A 24954-nucleotide genomic window follows, 5' to 3' on the forward strand; every position below is an offset into this window, starting at 1 on the left:
GGGAAGGTAAGCGTAGCAGGGGGTGGCAGATAGGTGGGCGGATGAGATTAACAAATTTGCAGGGACGACATGGCCAAAATTAGTACATGACCGGGGTAGTTGGAGAAATATGGGAGAGGCCTTTGCCCGGCAGTGGGCGTAGCCAGGCTGATGATGATGATGAATCTATAAACTGGGAGTAGACAAAATAATCAACACGTTATCGACTACCGTCGATAGACAGCTTATAGACGAAGAATGAAGAATAATGTATAGAAACGATAACGATTTTTGTTTATAAGTAGTCTATAGAACGGAGGTCGACAAACGTCTTATTGACTTTCTTCTATAGACAATTTATGACCCTGAGATTGACAAAAAATTGGCAGTGGCTTAGCTCGGCTATGCCAGGATATAGGTAGCGAAAGCTAAGGCATAGCATGGTTAGCCTTGGTTAAGCTTGATTGCAAGTCCAGGTTAGTCTGGTTGTCTAGCTATGTTGCGGCGTTTAGCCAGTGGTTCGGTGCGCTGTTCGTCTATTTCCTGGGCGATTCGTTTCCTCTTCATCGCACTCCGATGTCAATTCCAGGCCTCCTACTGCTTATCAGAATTGTCGCCATCCATACTACCGCCTCAGCTGTGGTTGCGGTGCACGCGAGGTCTCTTTTTCAGGCATCCGACATGTTATCAGGCATGCCACGCAGCTGGCGAAGCGAGCGGAGGGGAGTGCAACGACGAGGAACGCGGTGTGACGTCATACCAAACGGCGGCGGCGGAAGATCTGTGGCTCGGTGCTACTAGTGGCGCATGCGCAGAAGTCACTAGTGAGCGAAAGAGAAATATTCGCCGTGAAGCGCTCATTGTGACGTCATGTGCCTCCTCGCAGCACCGCCATGGCGAAATCGCAAGTTTACGGCCAGTAATGCTTTCGCTTTAAGAAGGATAGAAACCTTATCGTCTCTCGTGTATGGACAGTCTATAGACAAAGAAGAAACAAAACAGCCCTTACTGAAAAGCACATCCGACTTCGTCGAATAAGGTGTACTAAGCGTTCAGCGTGTTTCAATGTTTCATTGAAGCACTTGCTAAACAAGAAAAAGCGTATATTTCCTGGCTGCAGCTTAACAAACGCGACTGATAGAAATGCTTATCATGCTGTGACATCGGAATACAACAATGCTCTTTTCATCGCGAAACGCAACATTTTTCAAGACACCTTGCCTCGGTTGCTAACTACTAACGCACGCAATTTATGGACCATCCTTAATGTGAAGCCAAAATAAACCGTCATACGGGAATGTAACGGCGTTCCTCTGGTTCCACCGAACCGATCTTGTACATTATTAAATAACACGTTTTTCTTCATTTTCTTCATCTGGACGCAGCCATATACACCAGACAAAGGGGAAGCAAGAATGCAGTAGGGACGATGGTCGAATCGGCGCTACGTGAGTGAACCAGCGTTTCGCTACAAGACTGCACGATAGTCGAGGCTGAAGAAGTGGCCGTTGCTCTAGTGGCAGTGGAGGGCTATCGGATCCGACAGTCGCTAACAATACTGTCGGACTCACAAACAGCCTGCCCCAACTGCTTGCATGACAGAATCAGTCACCGAGCACTCCGCATACTCTGCTCAGTAGACTGTGAAACACAACAACAAACAGGCACAGGACCACATGAAGCGATCACACACAAGATCGTATGGGTACTGGGACACGCGGGGGTGGCAGAGAAGCAAGAGGCGGACAGGATTGCTCGAGAGTACACTATTTACCGAGTCCAACGCCGACAGCCTCGAGGAACCCACGCCTGTATCCAGAGTACACGGCCATTTTAGACAATTGCATAGGCAGCAGGAAGCGGTGGGAGAAAGGAATAAAGCTGTCGCATTGAGACAACTACAAACAGGGTCGTACCCTAACCTTAACGTGCTAAGCAAATGCACCCCACGCTATATAAGGACAAATGTCCATGGTGCAATGAGAAACCAACATTATACCACATAACATTGGCATGTCAGCAAACTGACATAGTCCCAATCATATCACACCCAAGGGATCACTGGGAGGAACTGCTGCCCAGCGACCGCTACGAAGACCAGCTAGGTCTAGTGCGGCGTGCACGATGGACAGCAGAGGCCAGCGGAGCCCTGGACTGAGGGCAGCCGACTATTGCGATAGAGGACGGACAAAGCAGCGGGTGAAGTCCTCCGGAGAAGACTCAGGGAGGAAGACTCCCCTGAAGAATCTGCCCCAGCCGCATAAAAACTCAATTACTAGAGCTGAATAAAGTTTCCACTCACTCACTCACTCACTCTTTCACTCAACAACAACTGCAGTTACCCTTACCGATGCACCTTCCCTAGACTTCCCATTGATGGATGATATTATCATTGACTGGTAAGGAATCTCCAAACTCGTCGATAATTCTAAAATGTCATCCTCTTCACGTGGTGACGATATTAACAACAATTTGTTGAGAAGTACCAATACTTGCTCTTCTCTTATGCTGTCAGTGATTTTTACCCAATATTTGCATACTGGCACGTTCACCGATCACTGGAAGGTGGGCAAAGTGGTTCCAGTGCACAAGTCGGGGGATGTTCAGAGACCCTTAAACTACGAAGCAATATTATTAACATCAATTCCATGCAAATTGCTTGAACATATCATCCAATCTGCCCTCTTCAGTCACCTTGAATCCGATTTTTACAGACAATCAGCATGGTTTTTTAAGAAATCATTCTAGTGAAACGGAGTTCATCACTTTTGCTACGGACGTTTTTGCAGCTTTGGATCATTCCTCCTTCGTTGATGGTGTATTCATTTATTTCGGTAAAGCATATGATACCGTGTCTCATCCTCTCCTGCTTTTTAAACTTAGTAAACTAAACATAAATGATGCCGTATTAAAATATATTCAATGTTTTTTTGCGCGATCGCACTTAGTACGGGAAAGCTAATGACCATCACTCTAATCTTTCATCAGTAAGATCGGGTGTTCCCCAGGGATATGTACTAGGACCTCTGCTATTCCTGATCTATATTAATGATCTTCCTGATCTCGCAACATCATCATTCAGACTGTCCGCAGACGAGTGTGTTATATGCAGAGAAATTTCTAACCTATATGTCATACTATTGTTCTTCAGAATGTCAGTAATAACATTTCTACGTGGCGGGACATTTGGCTCATGAGCCTTAATATATTTAAATGTAAGGCAATGAAATTACCACGAGTTCCTTCCAAAGCTAACCCGCATCCGTATGTGCTTAATGACTCTCCTTTATCCTTTGTCTCGGTGTGTAAATATCTTGACGCACGCACCACCAGTGACCTTTCATGGAAAACGCATATCAAACCGATATCTAACAGGGCTAATCGCATGCTTGGTTTTCTTCGCCGTAATTTTTCATTTGCTTCAGTTATGTTAAAATTGATTTTGTATAAAATCGTCGTTTGAACTAAGATGGAATATGCGTCTTCCGTATGGGACCCTAATATAAAGTCATTGACTCTAGAATCTGTCCAAAATCGTTCAGCTTGTTTTATTTTGACTAAATACTCGCGTCCACCTACTGTGACACTTATGAAAAGAACCCTAGACCTTCCATATCTCTCCATGCGGCGTCATCTTTCTCGGCTCTCCACTTTCCGCAAAACATATTATGCGAACTAATCAGTCAAACAAAGTCTCTTCACTGCTGAAAATTATGTGTTCTCCCGCATTGATAATCGATTTTATTCTTTCCTCCCTAAGACCAGCTCAGACTGGAACCATCTGCCCGCCTGAATCGTCTTCATTCCTGAACGTGAAGCTTTCAAATGTGGGCTTCTTTATCACCTATGTTAAACTATGTTTTTTTATTGATTTGTACAAATATTTACAACTCCTACCTGTAACGCCTCAACCACCCTGATAGTAAGAAAAAAATTAGAGACTGTATCAAGTTTTTTCTATAGCTAGTGTGTAGAGCGGAAGTAGACAAAATAGAAACAAACACCTTAGCGACATTTCCTACAGGCCAGCTATAGAATGCGAGTAGACAAAAATAAATCTCATCACTTTTTGTCAACAGACAGTCTGTAGACTTTGTATCAACAATAGACCAAACCTATAGAAAGGCAAGGTCGTCTACAAGAAGTCTTAGACATTCTATAGACAGTCTAAACGAATTTTTGTAAGGGATGCACAGTGCAAGAAGTTAGTTCATTTGATAGATAGATTTACGCATCTAAATGTACCGATTTACATCACCCAAGAATAAGTAGAAAATGGTATTCTTGGTTTCTATGCATCAGCACTTGCATCTCATTATAATATACGCCACAGTAAAGATTGATTTTGACCACCTGGGTTTCAATGCACGGTGCATAATTGCATTTCGCCTCAATCTAAATGCAGCTGCCGTGACCGGGATGTGAACCCGCTATCTCGCTTACAGCAGCGCAACGCCATAGCCACTAAGCCAACACGGCAGGTACCAGAAAGTAACGAGTGAGCCATAACACTATTTAACAATGGCCGCCTGAAGCGCTTTGGGTATATTAGGGGCGATGTTGTTCACAACATGCGGCTGGCAAGTTGTTCCGTCTTTTTGCCTTGTCGAAAACTGATGTCAGATACGACAAAGTTTGGGCACGTAGAGGATGGTGAGCTTTATTGTGACTTATGTGAAGCGATAGTCGGTGAGTGGCGGTAATATGATGGCACGGCTAATCGACGAGACATCAAATTTGTACAGTTCCCGAAATTGTTCTGCGCCAATCAAGACTGGAAGCGTTGGCTCTCGATTTTTGTACTGTGACACTTGTTAGATAAGAATAATCGGAATAAGTAAAGCGCACAGCGTGATTTTCGATCGATTCAAAGATTTTTTAAAGCTTAATCTCGTGGGGATCCCAAATCGCGCACGGCGGGACGAGCGTTTGGTAAGCAAGTAATCTTACAGAGGATGGGATGTAACGCAAGTTAGGACGTAAATTAACACCAAGCACGTGTTGCGGTTGCACCATTTTGTAGGTGACGCAGGTTGCATTGAACTTGATCGAAGTCACGATTGTTATTGATTATCTGCTTAATAACGGAGTAGTCGACACGGAGATCGTGGAAATCGCTCATCACTCGGCTTTTCTGGGCCCCTTTCTCATGGTTACACAGGGCGTTCGCAGCTGGCACGCCACCATGTGCGCTTCACATACAGCGTCGGGCCTGCTTGCTTGGCACGCCTGCTTGGGACGTTGAGCTTGTCACACTACCGACAGCGCCTCCACGACCAGCAAGACCTTAGTTTCGTAAAATATCACTAGAGGAAACATTATCGCTAGTGCCTATTAGAGCTAAGAGTATGGCGGTTTAGTCAACGTGGCAATTATTGATGTGTTGGTAGAGTGACATATTGCACTGATATGGGCGTAAGCTTCATCTTTTACTTTCGAGTAGCGTTTTGACACTGTAAGTTGATCACTTACAAGACATTGCGTGTTAAACACAACACTTCACGATGGTTACACATGCGCGCAGAAACCTATTGCCTCCGTGCGTTTAGGAAACTACTGCTTGGGACTTTAAAAATATTAAATATAATATATAACGTCATAATTAAGAATGACTGAACAGAAAAAAATATTGTACTGGACAAGTCCGCGCATTACACGACATTCCCGTGGTAGCTGAGAGGTCGAAAACAAATTGGTTTAAGTGATGCCTCGATATAACGAAGTTTTTTTTACAACAAAGAAACTTTGTTAAATCGCTAATTTCGTTCATTCCAGGTTTTATTGTTGCAGCAACCAAAACAACTTCTATAATTTCCAGAGTATTTCTGGTGCATAGCAACTTGTCAGTAAGCACTTATAAACGAATCGCAAGAAGGTCGGGCCACAATAGTGTTGTTATGAGCCCCAGTGCGTGCGGTGCAGATCGCGCCAAGAGCAATGTATCGACGTGCCTCACGGCGTCCGAGATTTGCGTGTGTTGCGCCTAGCGGCGCCGTAAATCTTGGACGCCATGGATGATTGCACTCATTGTCCGGAGCCGTCATCAGGTGGCGGCGACACAAAATAAATAAATAAGATGTATGTGTTACAGATACGAATATTCCTTCTGAGCAAAAAAAGAAAGAACTCAATGACCTTCCATTCGGTGAAGAAGAATGAAGAGCGAAGCTGTGTATGTGGGCCTCTTAATGGCAAACTGCACCTCCACCGCCGGTCGGCCAGGTATTGCAATATCTTCGGGATCAGCCCACGTATGGGGAGTGCTTAACGGCTGCATCACCTCCGCCGCGGGTCAGCCCGGTAGTGCACTGTCTTCGGGATAGGCCCACGTGGGGGAGGGAGCTTAACGTCTGCTTCCCCTCCGCCGTGGGTGGGCCCGGTATTACACTATCTTCGGGATTGGCGAACGTGTAGCGTGTGCTGAACGCCCGATTCCCGTCCTCCGCGGGTCGGCCTGGTATTTCAATATCTTCGGGATCGGCCCACATGTGTGTGTGTGTGGGGGGGGGGGGGTACTTAATGTCGTGAAGTAGGTAAAGGCAAGGCGCAGAAGACCAGGACTTAGGAAGAAGAACACAAACGACAAGACGGGCGCCCGTCTTGTCGTTTGTGTTCTTCTTCCTAAGTCCTGGTCTTCTGCGCCTTGCCTTTACCTACTTCAAGCATGAACCAACTAGCCCAAGCAAGAGTTTTACTTAATGTCGTCTTCCCCTCCGCCGGGGGTCGGCCCGGTATTGCATTAACTTCGGGATCGGTCCACGTATGGAGAGTGCTTAATGGGACACAAAAGGCAAATACGAAGTCGACGTGGACTGTTTATATACCATGCCAGAAACCTCGCAACGCTTATTTCATGCAAAGAAAAGATTTGCTTTACGAGAAAGTTGCATCTGAGGGGTCCGAATACCTTTATCGTATTTCAAGTCTCCGCCGCAGCAGCTGCTTTTTGGTCAAGTGGCGTAGACCGTTCGGGCATCCCGCATCATCACATGGATGTTCAACTCTTCGCTACTAGCCGTTTCTGCGACTTTCGCAAGCCAAGAAAATCAGAGCAGCTGTACACCAGAGCTACTGAAACGTGAAAGCGCGGGCGTGGAGTCGAGCGAAAACGAAACCCTTCGACCGTCCGCGTTGCTGTCAGGGTTATTTCAATGAGTACTTGTTTTGTAAAAGTGAAATAGAACTGAACAAGTAGCATTTTATTTCGTCTTATAATACAATACAATGACTTTTGGTGCAACGAGTGTTTGAGTACCAGTGGCATAATTTAACTGAGGAGTGCTTTCGTCATCGGGCAAGTACTTGAATGTCTCGGGGGAATCTCTAATCCTGTCCTGCATTTACCTCAATTTATCGATTATTAAGGCTCTGTTGGCGATTATATTGACACCTTAAAGATTCTCAAGCACTAATCTATCACATTAGCTTGACTTCAGTGTCCTTTTAACGCCTGCTTCACCTCCGCCGCGGGTCGGCCCGGTATTGCACTGTCTTCGAGATTGGCCCACGTATGGGGGATGCTTGACGCCTGCGTCCCCTCCGTCGCGGGTCGGCCCGGTATTGCACTGTTTTTAATTTCGGCCGACCTGTGGGATGTGGTTAACGCCTACTTCACCTACGCCGCGGGTCGGCCCGGTACTGCACTATCTTCGGGATCGGCCTACATAAGGGGAGCTTTGTGTCTACACACGGACACGATTCTAGGGGAATTAGCCCTTAGCAGCTTCGCCGTAAAATATCACTGTTTTGGCAGAAAGCATCTATAGGGATATTAAAGCCAGAATACCGATATAAAGTTTGTTGTTATAGTTTTGGCGATGTCGTGTGCCCGCTCAGGTAAATATGAACAGATCTTACTCGATGTCCATCAACTCGCTGTCACAACGTGAGCGGGCGCTTCGTACCACATCTCGGAGATTACGTGACCGCCAATACTAGACACGAGGGAACACAACGCGCATCAAAGCACCAACCATCTCGGCTCGGCTTATGCAGAATACCTCCAAGGTGCGGCGCTTGTGAGGAGTAGACGCGCTATAGTGGGAGAGGGCAGAGATGCGCGTATGCTCCAAGTACAGGCTTGAAATTTCCAAAACTTTGTTAAATCGAAACGTTGTCATAAAATTAGTTCATTAAATCACGAAAAAAAGAATACCACGTCTTCCGTGGAACTAAAAACGGGAGATGAAGATAGTTTTGTTAAGGTTTTGTTAAATCGAAGTTTGACTGGAGAAGGTCGGTTGAAAGGGATAAGCCGACTGACGCAGTGCAGGTAAACGCTGGCGAGTCACACCGAAAGAGAGAACAAGGGAAGCACACAGCTCCCAGCGTGTAGCTCTCCTCCATCAGCCAACGAAATGCACTCACCGGAAACAGGTACCGATTTTGTTTGAAACGAAGGTGGGGATGCGCCACATGTAGACCCTGGCGCATAGCATCAACGCGATTCGCTAAAAAATGCAATGCGCTGCTGTGACATTCACGCGAAAGCGGCTACTGATAGGCAGGCGCGCAAAATGCCACCCAAGAAGGAACAAATATGAAGCGCAAATGTGCCGTCCGTGTTTGCATGCTAGCCTTTAGCAGCCTACAGGTGAGTTCGGCTCAAAGCATAGACCAGCGGAGCCTGCACATTGTGGATGCTCTGTGCAATAATAGCGGTAGATGTCCGCATTCTCCAACTCAGCTGGTGCCTCGCGCACTGATGAGCTGCGGTAAACCGGAATGCATTCATTGCGGAAGTCTGTCCTTGGCCGATCGAGTCCGGCGACTGCATATCCACTGCTTTAAGCGTCGTAATGCACCTTCTATTCAGCGCGGCAAAAGCAGACATAATGGATCGAAAGTTTTACTCATCAAAGCAGGCGAAAAAGATTCTGACACACTATTTGCAGCTTCGCTCGGTCTTATCACTGAAAACGTGCCCAAATATCTCATCTTGGAGTCCTTTTTTCTTCTTTGCAGCCTCCGGAGCGTGAGCTGTGGCACGGCGAGCTGAAGGGCTACTACGTGGGCTACCGTCTCGATCAACCGGGGGACCCGTACCTCTATAAGACACTGCAGCTCGATCAGCCCCAGGTTGGCTCGACGGAAGCCGTGCCCACTGAAGTACTATTGTCTCCACTACGCAAGTTTTCGCCCTACCTTGTGCTCGTGCAAGCGTTCAATGCTGCCGGACCCGGACCACGCTCTGACGAGGTTGCTGTCTCCACGCTTGATGATGGTCAGTCCCTGCATGCGACTCTTGGTAGTCGAGTGTCCGAAAGGCCCCACTGATATGCCAAAAGGCTTTGGTGTATCAGCCTATTCCGTTGTTACCAGGACCTTTTATCAATTTCTTTTTCAGCATAGTGCAACGTGGATAACTGCTTATGCCGCCTTATTGCAGTAACTGTTAAACCACATCAGCACTAATAAGCAGTTTTCACTTGACGTAATACGTGTTGCACTACTGTGACTCCTTACTGCTATGCTAGGTGTGCATGCTCGGCCTATAGCATGGACTATCGCCACAAGAGCGCCGCTAGCGCTGGTTAGCGTGACTTCGTAACACTATGGTAGCGCCAAGGCTTCCCACTTCGCCATCTCTGGTCAAAGTATACTGACACTGTAATGGCTAATTGTCTTCGTAAATTGTTCACCCTTAGACGGTCGCTAAAATTCTCCCCACCAACTGTCCGCCTCCTGGCATATAATACAATAGTTCGTCCTACTTTAGAAAATGCAATAATCATTTGGAACCCTCACACAAAAACAAATATTGAGACATGAGAAAGAATTCAAAAGAAAGCTGTCCGATTCATCTACAATTCTTACGGTCGAACTTCTATAACAGATCTCCTTAAACGTAGTGGCTTCTCTTCGATTACAGAACAAAATCATGCTTCCCGATTAAAATTCTTTTTTCAGCCAATGAATGGCCACTACCATATTGATACCTCACACATCTTAACACCTTTAACTGGTTATGCTACTCGTCATAAACACTCCCTAGCAGTAACCCCGTTAACACCGCACAACAACTGCTTCGAATACTCTTATTTTACAAGAACAATACTTGATTGGAATAAACTTCCTGATGAAGTCGTTACACAAAATTCTTTATCCCGTTTTCAGGCGCACCTACTTTATTTGCTCCTTTCTTCATGCATTTTGTCCTTTTACCATGTTGAATTCAAGAGTCGGCATGACTGCTTGAACTGTATGTTTGTATCACTGTACTTGTATGTTCCCACCCTGCTAAGATCTTGTAAAAGATCGCAGTATATATAAATAAATAAATAAATAAATAAATAAATAAATAAATAAATAAATAAATAAATAAATAAATAAATAAATAAATAAATAAAACTCTCCATAGTGACAGCAAGACTCAAGTGGTAAAAAAAATTACTGGGGGAACTCCATAGAGTGACTTGAGCGATCGTGCGTAAGCGTTCTTTCCAGTCGTTCATCTTACACACATATTTCTCTGACATATCTGAACACATCTGGTCGGATGACGGCGACGTTTGCAAAGTTTCTTCTTGTTTGTTAATGAATACTTATTATTTAATTGATATATAATTAAGATAATTACTTTCAGTTAGGATTAAGCCCTCCTAGTTACCGTAGTTATTTCTTATTAGCCTTAATCAATTGTGTAAATCAACCCAGCTTAGGCTACATATTCTTAAGTATCCCTAATTATCGTGACTATGCTTCATAATTTACTTTAATTACTCTTCGTTAGGTTAAATAATGTAACACAAATGAATTTTCTAAAGCAAGAATATTCTTAATTACCCTCAATTGATTGTAAATACGCCTGAATGATTTAGTCGTAATTATTCTTATCAGACTTTTGTTAACCTTAATTACCCCTACTATCTGTTCAGTAGTCATTATATATAGTCCCAAGCATAGAAAATCAGTCACATACTTATAGGTCATTCTCATATACACCACCGTAGGTTCCCAATATGCCTAAGGATCGAGCGCATCTGCGTGTCACGCGTTAAAGACACAGGCGGATGGACGTGGCGACAGATTTCTGAGAACTAGGCCTAGAAAGCATTAAAATTTATATTGCTAAGCATGATATCACGCTGTGAACACCGTGATTATCGAGACTGACGGTTTGGTTTAGTGATGTTAGGCATGAAAGGTGATGACACCGAGCCACATATAGATGTTACGTCTTGAAATACGAAGCATTCTTTGCGAACTTCGTGCCTTTTGAATCTATCTAATCTAACTTGTACATTTATCTATCTATTTGATTAATCTAATCTTGTCTATTTTATCTAATCCATCCTGCCTCATGGTTGTTTGGAAGCGCGAACACACACAGCGAAGAATAAAACAAAACAAGCACAGATTGGAACAGAATTTTATTCACGCACGGAATAAACACGTGAGAATGCGAAGAGAGAAAGAAACAAGAAAGAAGGGAGAAATTACACTATTAACACACGCAGTCCAGAAATAAATTTTCACTCTAACAGTTATATCGAAAGTGAACTCAGTAAAGTGCCACGGTTTTTTACCACGACAGCGTTAAGGAGCTCGTGTCGCAGAAAAGCCGGTGTCGTTGGCATCGGTGTCGGCGGCGTTGGCTATGAGCAAAAAATCCCGGAAGGCAATTCACAAATAAAAACAACTTGCAAGATGGGCTGGGTGGGAATCGAACCAGGGTCTCAGGAGTGGGAAATGGAGTTTTTTTCTTATATAAAAAAGCTTCAGCTATCTCCCTAGTTCGCGAGTCCTGCTTGCGATGCCGTTCTCAAGTGCGCGATAATTCCGGAATGCACCCACATTTTGCGCAATGAGCACACAAATGCAAACCCCGTGCCATTAGCGCATTGTGGTGCTTGCGCCGGCGTGCGTTTAAGCAGTGCCCAGTCTACCCAATACGTACCTTGTTGCAGGACAAAGGAATGCAGTAGACAAATTTGCGCCCACGAGTGACATAGCGAATTAGCATGATTAACATTGCAACTTTTTGGAACGCAGCTCTTAGGTGCTCGTTCCTGCGTTGAGCGTCGCCATCGTTCCTCGGCGTAACCGAGCGAACGAGCACAGCGAAAGATCAAAGCAAACGCGGAGCGCAGCGTTAAATGAAAGAAGAGCGCGCGAGGAGGAAAGTGAAGGAAGAGCGCAGGGGAAACGGCTTGCGCATGCGCTGAGTTGCCGGCGGGCCCATTAGGTTAGGCCGCTGCGTGGGCGATCTCATCTGCGCTTCCGAGGTATGGACAGGGAGGTCAGGCGGCCGTGTGACGGGGTAGGCTACGCTCGTCCGCGGTACCAGCGTGTGTGACCGGTATCACTGCTCCTGCAAAGAACGATGGCGAGCGGCTGAGCATAAGGCTCGATGTGACGCTCCCTAGGGTGTCGTCGCCGCTGACGCTGGTAGCACGATTTCCCCCCGACGAAGGGCCGCTCTCTTCATTGGTGAATCGGACGCGTAAGAAAAGCGTAGTGCTGCGCAAGACGAGCTGTGCGGCGACGATGGCTATGACATGGTGCCAGAGTAGCGCTCATCGTCTGTATGGAAGCAAAGCGCGCTACTTACGGCGTTCTCTTCCTAATATAAACGTGGACCAATATAATCATAATGCAAAACATTGGCACGCGAAACGAAAACACGTATAGAGCTGCACTCAAATTTCGCAATAGGGAGTATTGTAATCGTTGGTGAATTTTTTTGTCAGGAGACCTCCTTTCTCTATTGTTTTCTCATCAATAACAAAGCAATTTATTGCTTGAGGCAAAAAAAACATCACTGCTATTTTTTTGTTTGTGACAACGCGCATAAATAAAGGCACAACCACAAATTTTTGCGCTCTTTAATCATGAATAGCGCATCTTCATTTTATAATTTTAGAACCTTTTGGCCGGCAATGACCTGCGGTGGCTTGCATCAACATTTAATAACGAAAACAATAACGAATTTAAGAACGCGTTTTTGTTCGGACTACGAAACATCTCAGAACACGTTCTTAAATTTCTTATTGTTTTGGTTATTAAATGTTCGTGCAAGCCGCCCCAGAACTTTCCAAGGATAACTATCTGCCTTTAGCCTAGCAATCAATCTTGAAAAACATATGCCATTTTGTGGTGACACAACTCCCTACCTGCAGAATGCAGTACGTTGACAGCAATACCAGATTTTGCCACCTTCGAGTCGACGGACGAAAACTCTATTAACGTTCTTTTTTGTTCTCGGAGAAATAGACCAGCATAAATGACTTTCATGAAGACTCACTGCAAGATCAAGAAACTGTAACGCATTATCTTGAGAAACTTCATGCGTGAAAGTCAGCCGCCGTCCTTATTGCTCGAACATATCATCTATCTTATTGCTTTTGTGCTAAAAGAATTCACAGTTAACTAGCAAAAAATAATGATGTATGTATCTAAACATTTGAATTACAAGGCCTTCCTATTCCTTTTCCATAACCCTATCCAAGCACCTAAAGAAATATCGCAAATAATTGGTGCCGCTGGAGAACCAGTAAAAATGCCAGACGTTTAGTGTAAATACTTTCTCCCCTGGTTACTAAAGTTGAACGTAAGTAGGAAGTTCAAATCTTTCGACAGTTATGGTAAATTAGTTTATTTCAAGTCTGCGCTCTCGTTGTGTCTCGTTTATGGTTTTGTGTGTCTAGGCTTTCTACGCTTCGGAGAGATACGATCTCTCCGATGCCATTCGCAGTGTGTTTACAGGAGGTATTCAGAGACCTGGATTGGGAAGAATTGGGGATAAGAGTTAATGGAGAATACCTTAGTAACTTGCGATTCGTTGATGATATTGCCTTGCTTAGTAACTCAGGGGACCAACTGCAATGCATGCTCACTGACCTGGAGAGGCAAAGCCGACGCGTGGGTCTAAAAATTATTCTGCAGAAAACTAAAGTAATGTTTAACAGTCTCGGAAGGGAACAGCAGTTTACAATAGGTAGTGAGGCACTGGAAGTGGTAAGGGAATACATCTACTTAGGACAGGTAGTGACTGCGGATTCGGATCACGAGACTGAAATAATTAAAAGAATGAGAATGGGCTGGGGTGCGTTTGGCAGGCATTCTCAGATCATGAACAGCAGGTTGCCATTATCCCTCAAGAGAAAAGTTTATAACAACTGCCTTTTAGCAGTACTCATGTACGGGGCGGAAACTTGGAGGATTACGAAAAGAGTTCTACTTAAATTGAGGACGACGCAACGAGCTATGGAAAGAAGAATGATCGGTGTAACGTTAAGGGCTAAGAAAAGAGCAGATTGGGTGAGGGAACAGACGCACGTTAATGAAATCTTAGTTGAAATCAAGAAAAAGAAAAGGGTATGGGCAGGACATGTAATGAGGAGGGAAGATAACCGATGGTCATTAAGTGTTGCGGACTGGATTCCAAGGGAAGTGAAGCGTAGCAGGGGGCGGCAGAAAGTAAGGTGGGCGGATGAGATTAAGTTTGCAGGGACAACATGGCCACAATTAGTACATGACCGGGGTAGTTGGAGAAGTATGGGAGAGGCCTTTGCCCTGCAGTGGGCATAACCAGGCTGATGATGATGATGCTTCCTGACATCCATGAAGCTGTACCAACTGGCCCGATTATTCACTCTTCCGGTATCTATCTATCTATCTATCTATCTATCTATCTATCTATCTATCTATCTAACTATCTATCTATCTATCTATCTATCTATCTATCTATCTATCTATCTATCTATCTATCTATCTATCTATCTGCCTGTCTGTCTGTATGTCTGTTACGTCATGTATCTTATCTATTGATCCTATGTATCATATCTGTTTATCTTATCTCTGATCTAATCTCATCTTACGGCATGATGCCATCGTTATCCTTGGAAATACATGCATTTTATTCACATGTTATATGCATATATATTGCATACATGCTTTACTATATGCTATATTGCATATTTTTATATGCGCATTTATACAAATTGAGCTAAAGAAACGACCGTGATGACGAGTGACCTGAGATGGATGACAGGATGTAAATGTCATGACAGGAATGACATTCGTGTCATGGCATCTAATGCGCGTCAAGATATGAATGACAAGACACACAAGCGCACGTCATGTCATCGCATCAATGAGATCTCATGCTTGTCATGGGTTGTATATCATGACATAAAGGCATGAATGACATGATGGTGTCGTGGCCGTTCATTTAATTCAATATACCATCATCATCAGCCTGGTTACGACCACTGCAGGGCAAAAGCCTCTCCCATACTTCTCCAACAACCACAGTCATGTACTAAGTATGGCCATGTCGTCCCTGCAAACTTAATCTCATCCGCCCACCTAACTTTCTGCCGCCCCCTGCTACGCTTCACTTCCCTTGGAATCCAGTCTGCAACCCTTAATGACCATCGGTTATCTTCCCTCCTCAATACATCTCCTGCCCATACCCATTTCTTTTTCTTGATTTCAACTAAGATTTCATTAACGTGCGTCTGTTCCCTCACCCAATCTGCTCTTTTCTTAGCCCTTAACGTTACACCCATCATTCTTCTTTCCATAGCTCGTTGCGTCGTCCTGAATTTAAGTAGAACCCTTTTCGTAAGTCTCCAGGTTTCTGCCCCGTAGGTGAGTACTGGTAAGACACAGCAATTATACACTTTTCTCTTGAGGGATAATGGCAACCTGCTGTTCATGATCTGACAATGCCTGCCAAACGCACCCCAGCCCATTCTTATTCTTCAGATTATTTCCGTCTCATGATCCGGATCCGCCGTCACTACCTGCCCTAAGTAGATGTAGTCCCTTACCGCTTCCAGTGCCTCGCTACCTATTGTAAATTGCTGTTCTCTTCCGAGACTGTTAAACATTACTTTAGTTTTCTGCAGATTAATTTTTAGACCCACCCTTCTGCTTTGCCTCTCCAGGTTAGTGAGCATGCATTGCAATTGGTCCGCTGAATTACTAAGCAAGGCAATATCATCAGCGAATCGCGAGTTAGTTAGGTATTCTCCATTAACTTTTATCCCCAATTCTTCCCAATCCAGGTCTCTGAATGCCTCCTGTAAAAACGCTGTTAATAGCATTGGAGAGATCGTATCTCCCTGCCTGACGCCTTTCTTTGTTGGTATTTTGTTGCTTTCTTTATGGAGGACTACGGTGGCTGTGGAGCCGCTATAGATATCTTTCAGTATTTTTGCATGCGGCTCGTCTGCACCCTGATTCCGTAATGCCGCCATGCCTGCTGAGGTTTCGACAGAATCAAACGCTTTCTCGTAATCAATGAAAGCAATATATAGGGGTTGGTTATATTACGCATATTTCTCTATCACCTGACTGATAGCGTGAATATGGTCTATTGTTGAGCAGCCATTACGGAATCTTGCCTGGTCCTTTGCTTGGCAGAAGTCTAAGGCGTTACTGATTCTATTTGCGATTACCTTAGTAAATATTTTGTAGGCAACTGATAGTAAGCTCATCGGTCTATAATTTTTCAAGTCCTTGGCTTCCCCTTTCTTATGGATTAGGATTATGTTAGCGTTCTTCCAAGATTCCGGTACGCTCGAGGTCATGAGGCATTGCGTATACAGGGTCGCCAGTTTCTCTAGAACAATCTGCCCACCATCCTTGAACAAATCTGCTGTTACCTGATCCTCCCCAGCTGCCTTCCCCCTTTGCATAGCTCCCAAGGCTTTCTTTACTTCTTCCGGCGTTACCTGTGGGATTTCGAATTCCCCTAGACTATACTCTCTTCCATTATCATCGTGGGTGCCACTGGTACTGTATAAATCTCTATAGAACTCCTCCGCCACTTGAGCTATCTCTTTCATATTAGTAATGATATTGCCGGCTTTGTCTCTTAATGCATACATCTGATTCTTGCCAATTCCTAGTTTCTTCTTCACTGCTTTTAGGCTTCCTCCGTTCCTGAGAGCATGTTCAATTCTATCCATATTATACTTCTTTATGTCAGCTGTCTTACGCTTGTTGATTAACTTCGAAATTTCTGCCAGTCAGATTCTAGTTGTAGGGTCAGAGGCTTTCATAGATTGGCGTTTCTTGATCAGATCTTTCGTCTCCTGCGATAGCTTACTGGTGTCCTGTCTAATGGAGTTACCACCGACTTCTATTGCACACTCGTTAATGATGCCCACAAGATTGTCGTTCATTGCTTCAACACTAAGGTCCTCTTCCTGAGTTAAAGCCAAGTACCTGTTCTATAGCTTGATCTGGAATTCCTCTATTTTCCCTCTTACCGCTAACTCATTGATCGGCTTCTTATGTACCAGTTTCTTCCGTTCTCTCCTCAGGTCTAGGCTAATTCGAGTTCTTACCATCCTATGGTCACTGCAGCGCACCTTGCTGAACACGTCCACATCTTGTATGACGCCAGGGTTAGCGCAGAGTATGAAGTCTATTTCATGTCTAGTCTCGCCATTCGGGCTCCTCCATGTCCACTTTCGGCTATCCCGCTTGCGGAAGAAGGCATTCATTATCCGCATATTATTCTGTTACGCAAACTCTACAAATAACTCTCCCCTGCTCTTCCTAGTCCCTATGCCATACTCCCCCCCTGCCTTTCTCCAGCTGCTTCTTGCCTACCTTGGCCTTGAAGTCACCCATCAGTATAGTGTATTTTGTTTTCGCTCTACCCATCGCCGATTCGACGTCTTCATAGAAGCTTTCAACTTCCTTGTCATCATGACTGGATGTAGAGGCGTAGACCTGTAAAACCTTCATTTTGTACCTCTTAAGTTTCACAACAAGACCTGCCACCCTCTCGTTAATGCTATAGAAGTCCTGTATGTTACCAGCTATATTCTTATTAATCAGGTATCCGACTCCTAGTTCTCGTCTCGCCGCTAAGCCCTGGTAGCAGAGGACGTGCCCGCTTTTTACCACTGTATATGCTTCTTTTGGCCTCCTAACTTCACTGAGCCCTATTATATCCCATTTACTGCCCTCTAATTCCTCCAATAGCACTGCTAGACTCGCCTCACTAGATAACGTTCTCGAGTTAAACGTTGCCAGGTTCATATTCCAATGGCGGCCTGTCCGGAGTTCAATATATATCTAGACATAAATGGCATGACTTGCGCCCGCCACATGACATGAATGACATGCGTGTCATGACGTGAAGGACATAAATTGCATGACATTAATGACAAGACATTCTTGAGCGTGACGTTCCATGCAATTCTTGTCATGTCATGCACGGACGTCGCACCAGACATATCGTCATACCTATCCAGTTAAATGACCACGGGGCATCCCCTCATATCTTTGTCATTCATGACAATCACGTCATGGCATGCATGTCCATGCGCACCAAGATGGTCATTTCCATTCCCTATGGGGACAGTGACGGCAGCCATTCCGCACAATAAACATGACTTGGCAACTACGCCATTCCGTTACCCTTCTTTGTACGGAGACCTGCGTTTTACTATCACAGCAATAAAATGGAAACTCTCACCGTAATAATGTTAAAGGCCACTTCATTCGAACAACAACCAAAAAAAACATATGTAGTGTCTGCCATTTTCGGAAACGTTCCTGTCTCACTGCAATGAACGTACGAGGACTAATTTTTGTTATATTCGCACGCAGAGGAACTGAACGTGTTAACTGTGTATCTTTTCATCAAACTTTGAGTCTCTTAAGGAAAAACCTAGATCTTATTCTGCATTCTTGGCATTATTCACTACTACTTGAACCCTTGAGGCCTCGGGAATATGGTATACTGTCAGAGTATGCGCTGGCCTACTATAACCATGCAACTCATGAAGCCCCGTGCGAATATGCGTCGTACAGTTCCCAGCCAGGCTCCACAAGAGGTGCAGTGCTCGCCGCTGAGCTCGGATTCGATCCGGGTCACATGGCAGCCTCCACACAAGAGCGCCATCCATGGCTACCTGCAAGGCTACCGCATCTGGTACGCCCAGCTCCCTGCCTCCCGAGGTCAGTCTCGCACTCTTCTGTGCAATAACCTATCCCCCTTGACGTTTGTGAGCCCATTACAAATAGCAAATACTATTTGGACGGTGGCTTGTACGTTCTCCAAATCAAGATGCAAGCAGTTGCGTTTACCAGACTATTTTTTACGTTCTAATCTTCCATATTACCTATGAAGCCTTATGGATGTTTGTGCTTTTCAATGTGCAAGGTGTCCTGCTTTTTCTTTCATATTGTTTTTCTTTATTTTCTTACTTAACTACCTGTGCATGGCGGGTAAATCAGTGCATGGATGCTGCAAGCTTTAACTGAAAGTCTCTTAAGATACTGCGCAATAAATCCTCAGACGATTGTATCCTACGGCCTCTTGCTATTGATAGAACGCTCTATAATGCGTGGCCATGTCGGTTTTCAATCTAACCGAACGTAAGCTAACTAGGCCGGTTAACTGGGCTCCCGTTTACCTTTTCTTTTATGTACGGATTTATTTTTATCGTTGCTAAATATAAGAGTGAGAGAGTGAGATTTAGAAGTTTACACAATTAAACAATTCCTTTTTCGCGGGAAAGTGCTTTAGAATGCCCAGCTACGTATCTGAATCTTTACTGTCAATCCGTATATATTTATTTAGTTATTTACTTCTTAATTTATTATCTCGAGGCCAAATGTACTAAGACAGTAGTGCTTGCAAAAAATTGCATATTTGTATCGGTGGTTACACTTGCATTGCCTATGTAGGCTGTCCCGCAAACGTTACCCACGCTGCTCAACGAGAAAAACAGTTGAAAGAACACGATGCGAGATATGATTTTAAGACCTGCGGTCCTAATTTGTCAGAACGCCGAAAACCGAACACTGTAGGTTATGAAATCGTATCTTGCAGCGTGTTGTATGAATATTCTTTTTTCTTTCGACATCTTGGCTAACGCTGGCTGGGACGGACGCACAGTATAGATATAACGAACCGCTGCAGTATATAATCTTTTGTTTGACACACCCAGAACACGACTGTCGTGTACGCATCTAGCCCATTTCAGTTTAAGGCACGTGTTGGTTTCGTTCGAGAGGACCATTAGTGTCTCCCTTCCGCCGTTTACCTGCCTGCATCACCGCTTCTTGTGACGCAGATATGGCTGCATAATTCTCCATTTATGAATAATGTGCGCTTCACTGAATTTGTAGCAAGTAAATCGCAAATGCGGCTTGTAGTCTAGAGAGCACACGTTTGATATCGCTTCAAAACTTACACACTGCTCTCTTTGTGTCGGGGCTCGTTAAACACAACCGAGGCGGGCCATAAAATCACTGACGACCAGTGCCGGTGCAACGCGTTTGACTGGAGACTCGATGTTCCTCACAGAGCGCGGCCGCGAAGAGAAAGCTGTGACGGGTCAAGAGACCACCCTTGTGGACCTGCGCAAGTACACAAACTACTTCATCCAGGTGGCCGCGTTCACGCAGCGCGGCCTGGGCGCGGAGAGCGAGCCGGTGTTCTGTCGCACGCTCGAAGACGGTAAGCTTGTGTTGACAGTGTAATTAGAGAGTTCTAGCTTGTTACCCTTTGCGGGGTACTCAGTCACAACTTGTGACGCTTTGTTATACGCCAGGTTCTGGCAGTTTATGTCCGTATAGGCAAAAAAAGATGGCGACCACCCCAGAGCTAAACGAGCTAAAGCATAAGGCAAATCGTATCGCCGCGTATGCCCGAGCTGCGTTTAATCGCGAGAAGTGTCAAAACAAATTGTGGTAAACGAAATTTGTAATAAGATAAGTAAAACCGGAATAGACACTGTTTTGGTACGCATTGCGGTTTGACGTCACGGGGCTCTGTAGGCGAACCACGTAAGCTTATCTCAACTCCTTTCCACCCGTGTAATGGCTAGGCCGTGTGCCGTCAGTACTGAGGAACAGTGCGCCTGTGAAGAACACTATCGTGAACAGAAGCAGAAATGTGCGCGGCGACGGCGGGCGGCACGTAATACGCACCAAGATCGAGCCGAAAATGCCAAGCGTGTGCACCTTTGGTTGGATCACCCCTACCGACTTCACTCCCATCGCAATTGTGGGTGATTTTGACATAGACGTGTCTCGGCCGAAACGAAAGTGGTTCGTGGTGTTTCTCTTAAAAAGGTTCAGCATTCAACGTCAGACGCACCTCAGGGTGCCCACTACGGGTCATCGGTCGTGTGTGGACCTCACATTGGCCAAGAGCCTTTCCAGTCTCGCCACAGAGCCACTGGCCGCATGTGATAGCGATCATAAAGCGATATATATATATATATATATATATATATATATATATATATATATATATATATATATATATATATATATATATATATATATATATATATATATTTCTTATTCAGGTACCTACAGCGCCCGTTGAGGGCATTTTTGTAGGGCGAATACAGTTCTAAAACATGCATCGTCATGCAGATGACACTGTGTAAATAACAAACAATAAAAATACAACGCATTCCAATACTGAGCAAACTGATAACAAGAGAATCATGAAAGCAAGAGAGGCGTAAATATTGTCATATGAAGAAGCGTATACAAAGAATTCGAAAACGCACATCAACACAGCACAAAAAAAAAAAAAAATTAATTCAACAAAACGCGCGACAGAGCATTTTCAAAAGAAGATTGCGAGGCTAAGACAACTTCTTCTGGCAATTTATTCCAGTCATGCGCTGTTTTTGGAGAAAATGAGTTTTTAAGGACATTTATACGGCACTGGTATTCTTGAATCTTTAAAGAATTATCTAAACAGGAGGATATATAGCTGGGAGGTTTCATGTATGAATCTTTAGACTAACCTGTTGCGCCTATAAAAATACTGTAAAATCGCTTAAGTCTAATGTATTTGCGTCTGTCTTGCAATAGAGGCCAGCCCAAATGTTTGCACATCTGAGAGCTCCTTATGGTGAAATCATAGTTTGTGTACACAAACCTTGCTACTCGCTTTTGAATTCGTTCAAGTTTGCTGATAAGTGTTTTTGTTTCAGGGTCCCAAGTCGCAGAACCATATTCTAATATGAGACGGACGTTTGTCAAGTAGAGTGTTTCCTTCAAATCAGCAGGTGCCTGCTTGAAATTGCGTTTTAGAAAGTTTAACACACGGCTAGCTTTGGCAGCAATATGGTTTACGTGGTCGTTCCAAGAAAGGTTGTTTGCGAAGATAACACCCAAGTACTTGTGATTCTTAACAAATGATAAGTTTCTGTGGCCTAAAGAATACTGCGTAGGCAATGGATGCTTATTATTTGTAAATTGCAGAACTTTACATTTTGAAAAATTTAATGGCATGTTCCATGTTTTGCACCATGCCAAGACTGAGTCAAGGTCGCTTTGCAATTCATAAGAGTCGCTTATACATGTGACGTCACGGTAAATGGAACAATCGTCAGCATACAATCTGACCCGACTGGAAACCCGGTCAACTATAACATTCATAAATATTAAAAAAAGAAGAGGGCCCAAAACTGATCCCTGGGGAACACCCGATAAAACTGCAATATCAGATGAACTTGTGCCTTCAAGAATAACGCGTTGCTTTCTACCAACGAGGTACGCTTCGAGCCATTTCAGCAGGGTGGGTGGAACTTTGAGGGTAGACAGTTTCAGTAATAATAAATTATGTGCGACAGAATCAAAAGCTTTTTGACAATCAAAAAATATGCAGTCAACCTGGTTACCATTGTTAATTGAAAAAACAATATCGTGAGCAAACGCTATCAGTTGCGTGTCGCAAGAAAATCTCTCTCTGAAGCCGTGTTGCATTGGACAGAAAAAGTTGTTATCCTGGAGGTGCTTAAATAGATTAGTGTAAACGATGTGCTCTAGCGATTTGCATATGACACTTGTAAGGGAGATAGGCCTATAGTTTACAGTTTTTGTTTGGTCGCCACTTTTATATAGAGGAACTACGTTGGCGCTTTTCCAGTCATCGGGCAAAGCGCCGACATCCATTGATTTTTGAAACAGTGTTACTAAGAAGGGAGCAACAGAAACTGCACAGTTCTTCAAGATGCAGTTCGGAATACGGTCAGGACCGGGTGCTGTGTTTACCTTGAGCTTCTTCAAAAGTAACACTATTCCATGTACTGAGAAATCTATGCCACTCATCTCTGTAAACTCATTCACAATATGTAAACCGTCGGTAGGGCATGACGATAGAGGAAAAAACTGACTGAAAATAACGGTTAAACTGTTCAGCCTTGCCTTCCAGATTCGAGCTATAGTTAAAGTCATCTATAATGTCGGGAATGTTGTTTTATATATATATATATATATATATATATATATATATAAGTCATATCATAGGAATCCAACAAACAGTGGCACCAAGGATAACATAAGGGAAATTACTTGTGCTTTCCCCTATTTCCCCTATGTTGTCCTTGGTGTCAGTGTTTATTGGCTTCTGATGATATGACGAATACAAATCGGGCCCCTCGGTTAGTCCCCTTTGTTCTCGTTTATATATATATATATATATATATAAAGCGAGAGAGAGAGACGTTAGTGACCAATCAAACGAGAGAATCAAAAAGAGAAAAGTTCGTATTCAAGAACCACGGCCACTCCTCATTTCTGCCGAGTGCCTGACTGTATAAAAAAGGAGGACGTAAGGCAGACATCTGAGCTGTTTTTCTGGCAAAAACAAATTCTTCAGTATGTGCCATCAAGTGAATATGGAAGACACGAGGCCTCGCATGTGCGATAAGGAAAACGAAATAAGATAATTGATTGCTGCCACAAGGTAGTGTATAAGATTATCCTACGTGCGGTCGAAGCTACATCGGCCAAAGTGGCCGTTGCGTAAATGACCGAAACAGAGAACGTTCCAATTTAATGAAGGGGTCTGTTGGGAAACACAGCCGTACATAGCTCCCGTTGTGGTTGAGCATTATTTAATCGATGCGAAATACTAAGGCACTAAGGTAACCGGCGTGCATGTGAGATATACCAGGCCTTTTGAAGCTACAAAAACAGGCTTTATGTGCGTGAGTGTGCCTTTGATGTCGCTCTCACGAAGGAACTCGCGTATCTTGAACGTGTTTGATGGTAACTGCTTAGTTGGGGTGTTTTTATATTCGTCGTGGCTATCTACCTGACAGTATACTCCTACTCTGGTATGTTCTCCTTTCCTTCCTGCCTATTCAAGCTCCTACTTACAGGGTGTTTTTTTTTAACTGCACGCAGTGTTAAAAAGAAAATATAAATCACGGTAACGTTATGTTTACCATGCGCGTATACGGATTGACAGCCTCTAAATACAGATCAATTTCCGGAATTACGTGGATAATTACCGAGATTACGGTAATTAGCTTTCTAGATATCAACAATATGTGGCTACAGCAAATGAGTGTTTTGGGGCTGTCCTCGATACTACCTATACCAACGATCAAATTTTGAATAGCGGCGTTCATGTGGGCGTTACCCGAACGATTAATTCCCCTTGGCGGACCCGTTGAAACCGAAACTGGTTCGAAAAAGAGCGTCTGAAAAAGAGCACAGACACCTTCAATTTCTCTTTCGTGCGTATTTTGTATACCTGCCTTTACGTATCAGAATAAACGAGTGCTGATGTGTTATGCAGCACATACACATAGAAAATTGGCAGCATGTACGTTACACTCCCGTAATACGTGAAAGCGAAAGCATGCTGCACATGTGATAATGTGTTAAATTATCCGAACAGAGGGATCAGAATTCTTGCATGACATAAAGAGCTGCAGTGTGAAGTAAACGTATTACGCTGTAGGTCAATCTCCTCAACGGTACATGCGAGCGCCTAAAGCACTATCTAAAGGTTGTTTCGTTTAGATAGGTTCTTTCGTACTTTGCCTAATAAATTGAGAAATAAAGACGTTAAAAAGGTTTTTCGCTCTTTGTTTCGTTCTCTTTCGTTCCGTCTTTCTTTCTTTCTTTCTTTCTTTCTTTCTTTCTTTCGTTTCTTCTTTCGTAGTCAGCTATTGCAATTTTGCTTGCTTATAGGGGTACGAGCCATACCTGATGTTCATATTTTCTTTTTTTCCTTCG

General features: G+C 44.1%; 1 protein-coding gene across 2 annotated transcripts in view; it reads left to right on the forward strand.

Moving 5' to 3' along the window:
• Positions 1–24954, forward strand: part of LOC126529843 (cell adhesion molecule Dscam1-like) — a 1068543-nt gene that overhangs the window by 540893 nt on the left and 502696 nt on the right. For both annotated transcript variants that reach the window (XM_055070116.2, XM_055070117.2), the window contains exons 23-25: positions 8944–9202; positions 18763–18909; positions 20264–20416. In XM_055070116.2, the coding sequence (XP_054926091.1) occupies positions 8944–9202; positions 18763–18909; positions 20264–20416 (559 nt within the window). The remainder of the gene's footprint in view (positions 1–8943; positions 9203–18762; positions 18910–20263; positions 20417–24954) is intronic.

This window comes from Dermacentor andersoni, chromosome 5 (assembly GCF_023375885.2).
Source record: "Dermacentor andersoni chromosome 5, qqDerAnde1_hic_scaffold, whole genome shotgun sequence".
NCBI classification, from domain to species: domain Eukaryota; kingdom Metazoa; phylum Arthropoda; class Arachnida; order Ixodida; family Ixodidae; genus Dermacentor; species Dermacentor andersoni.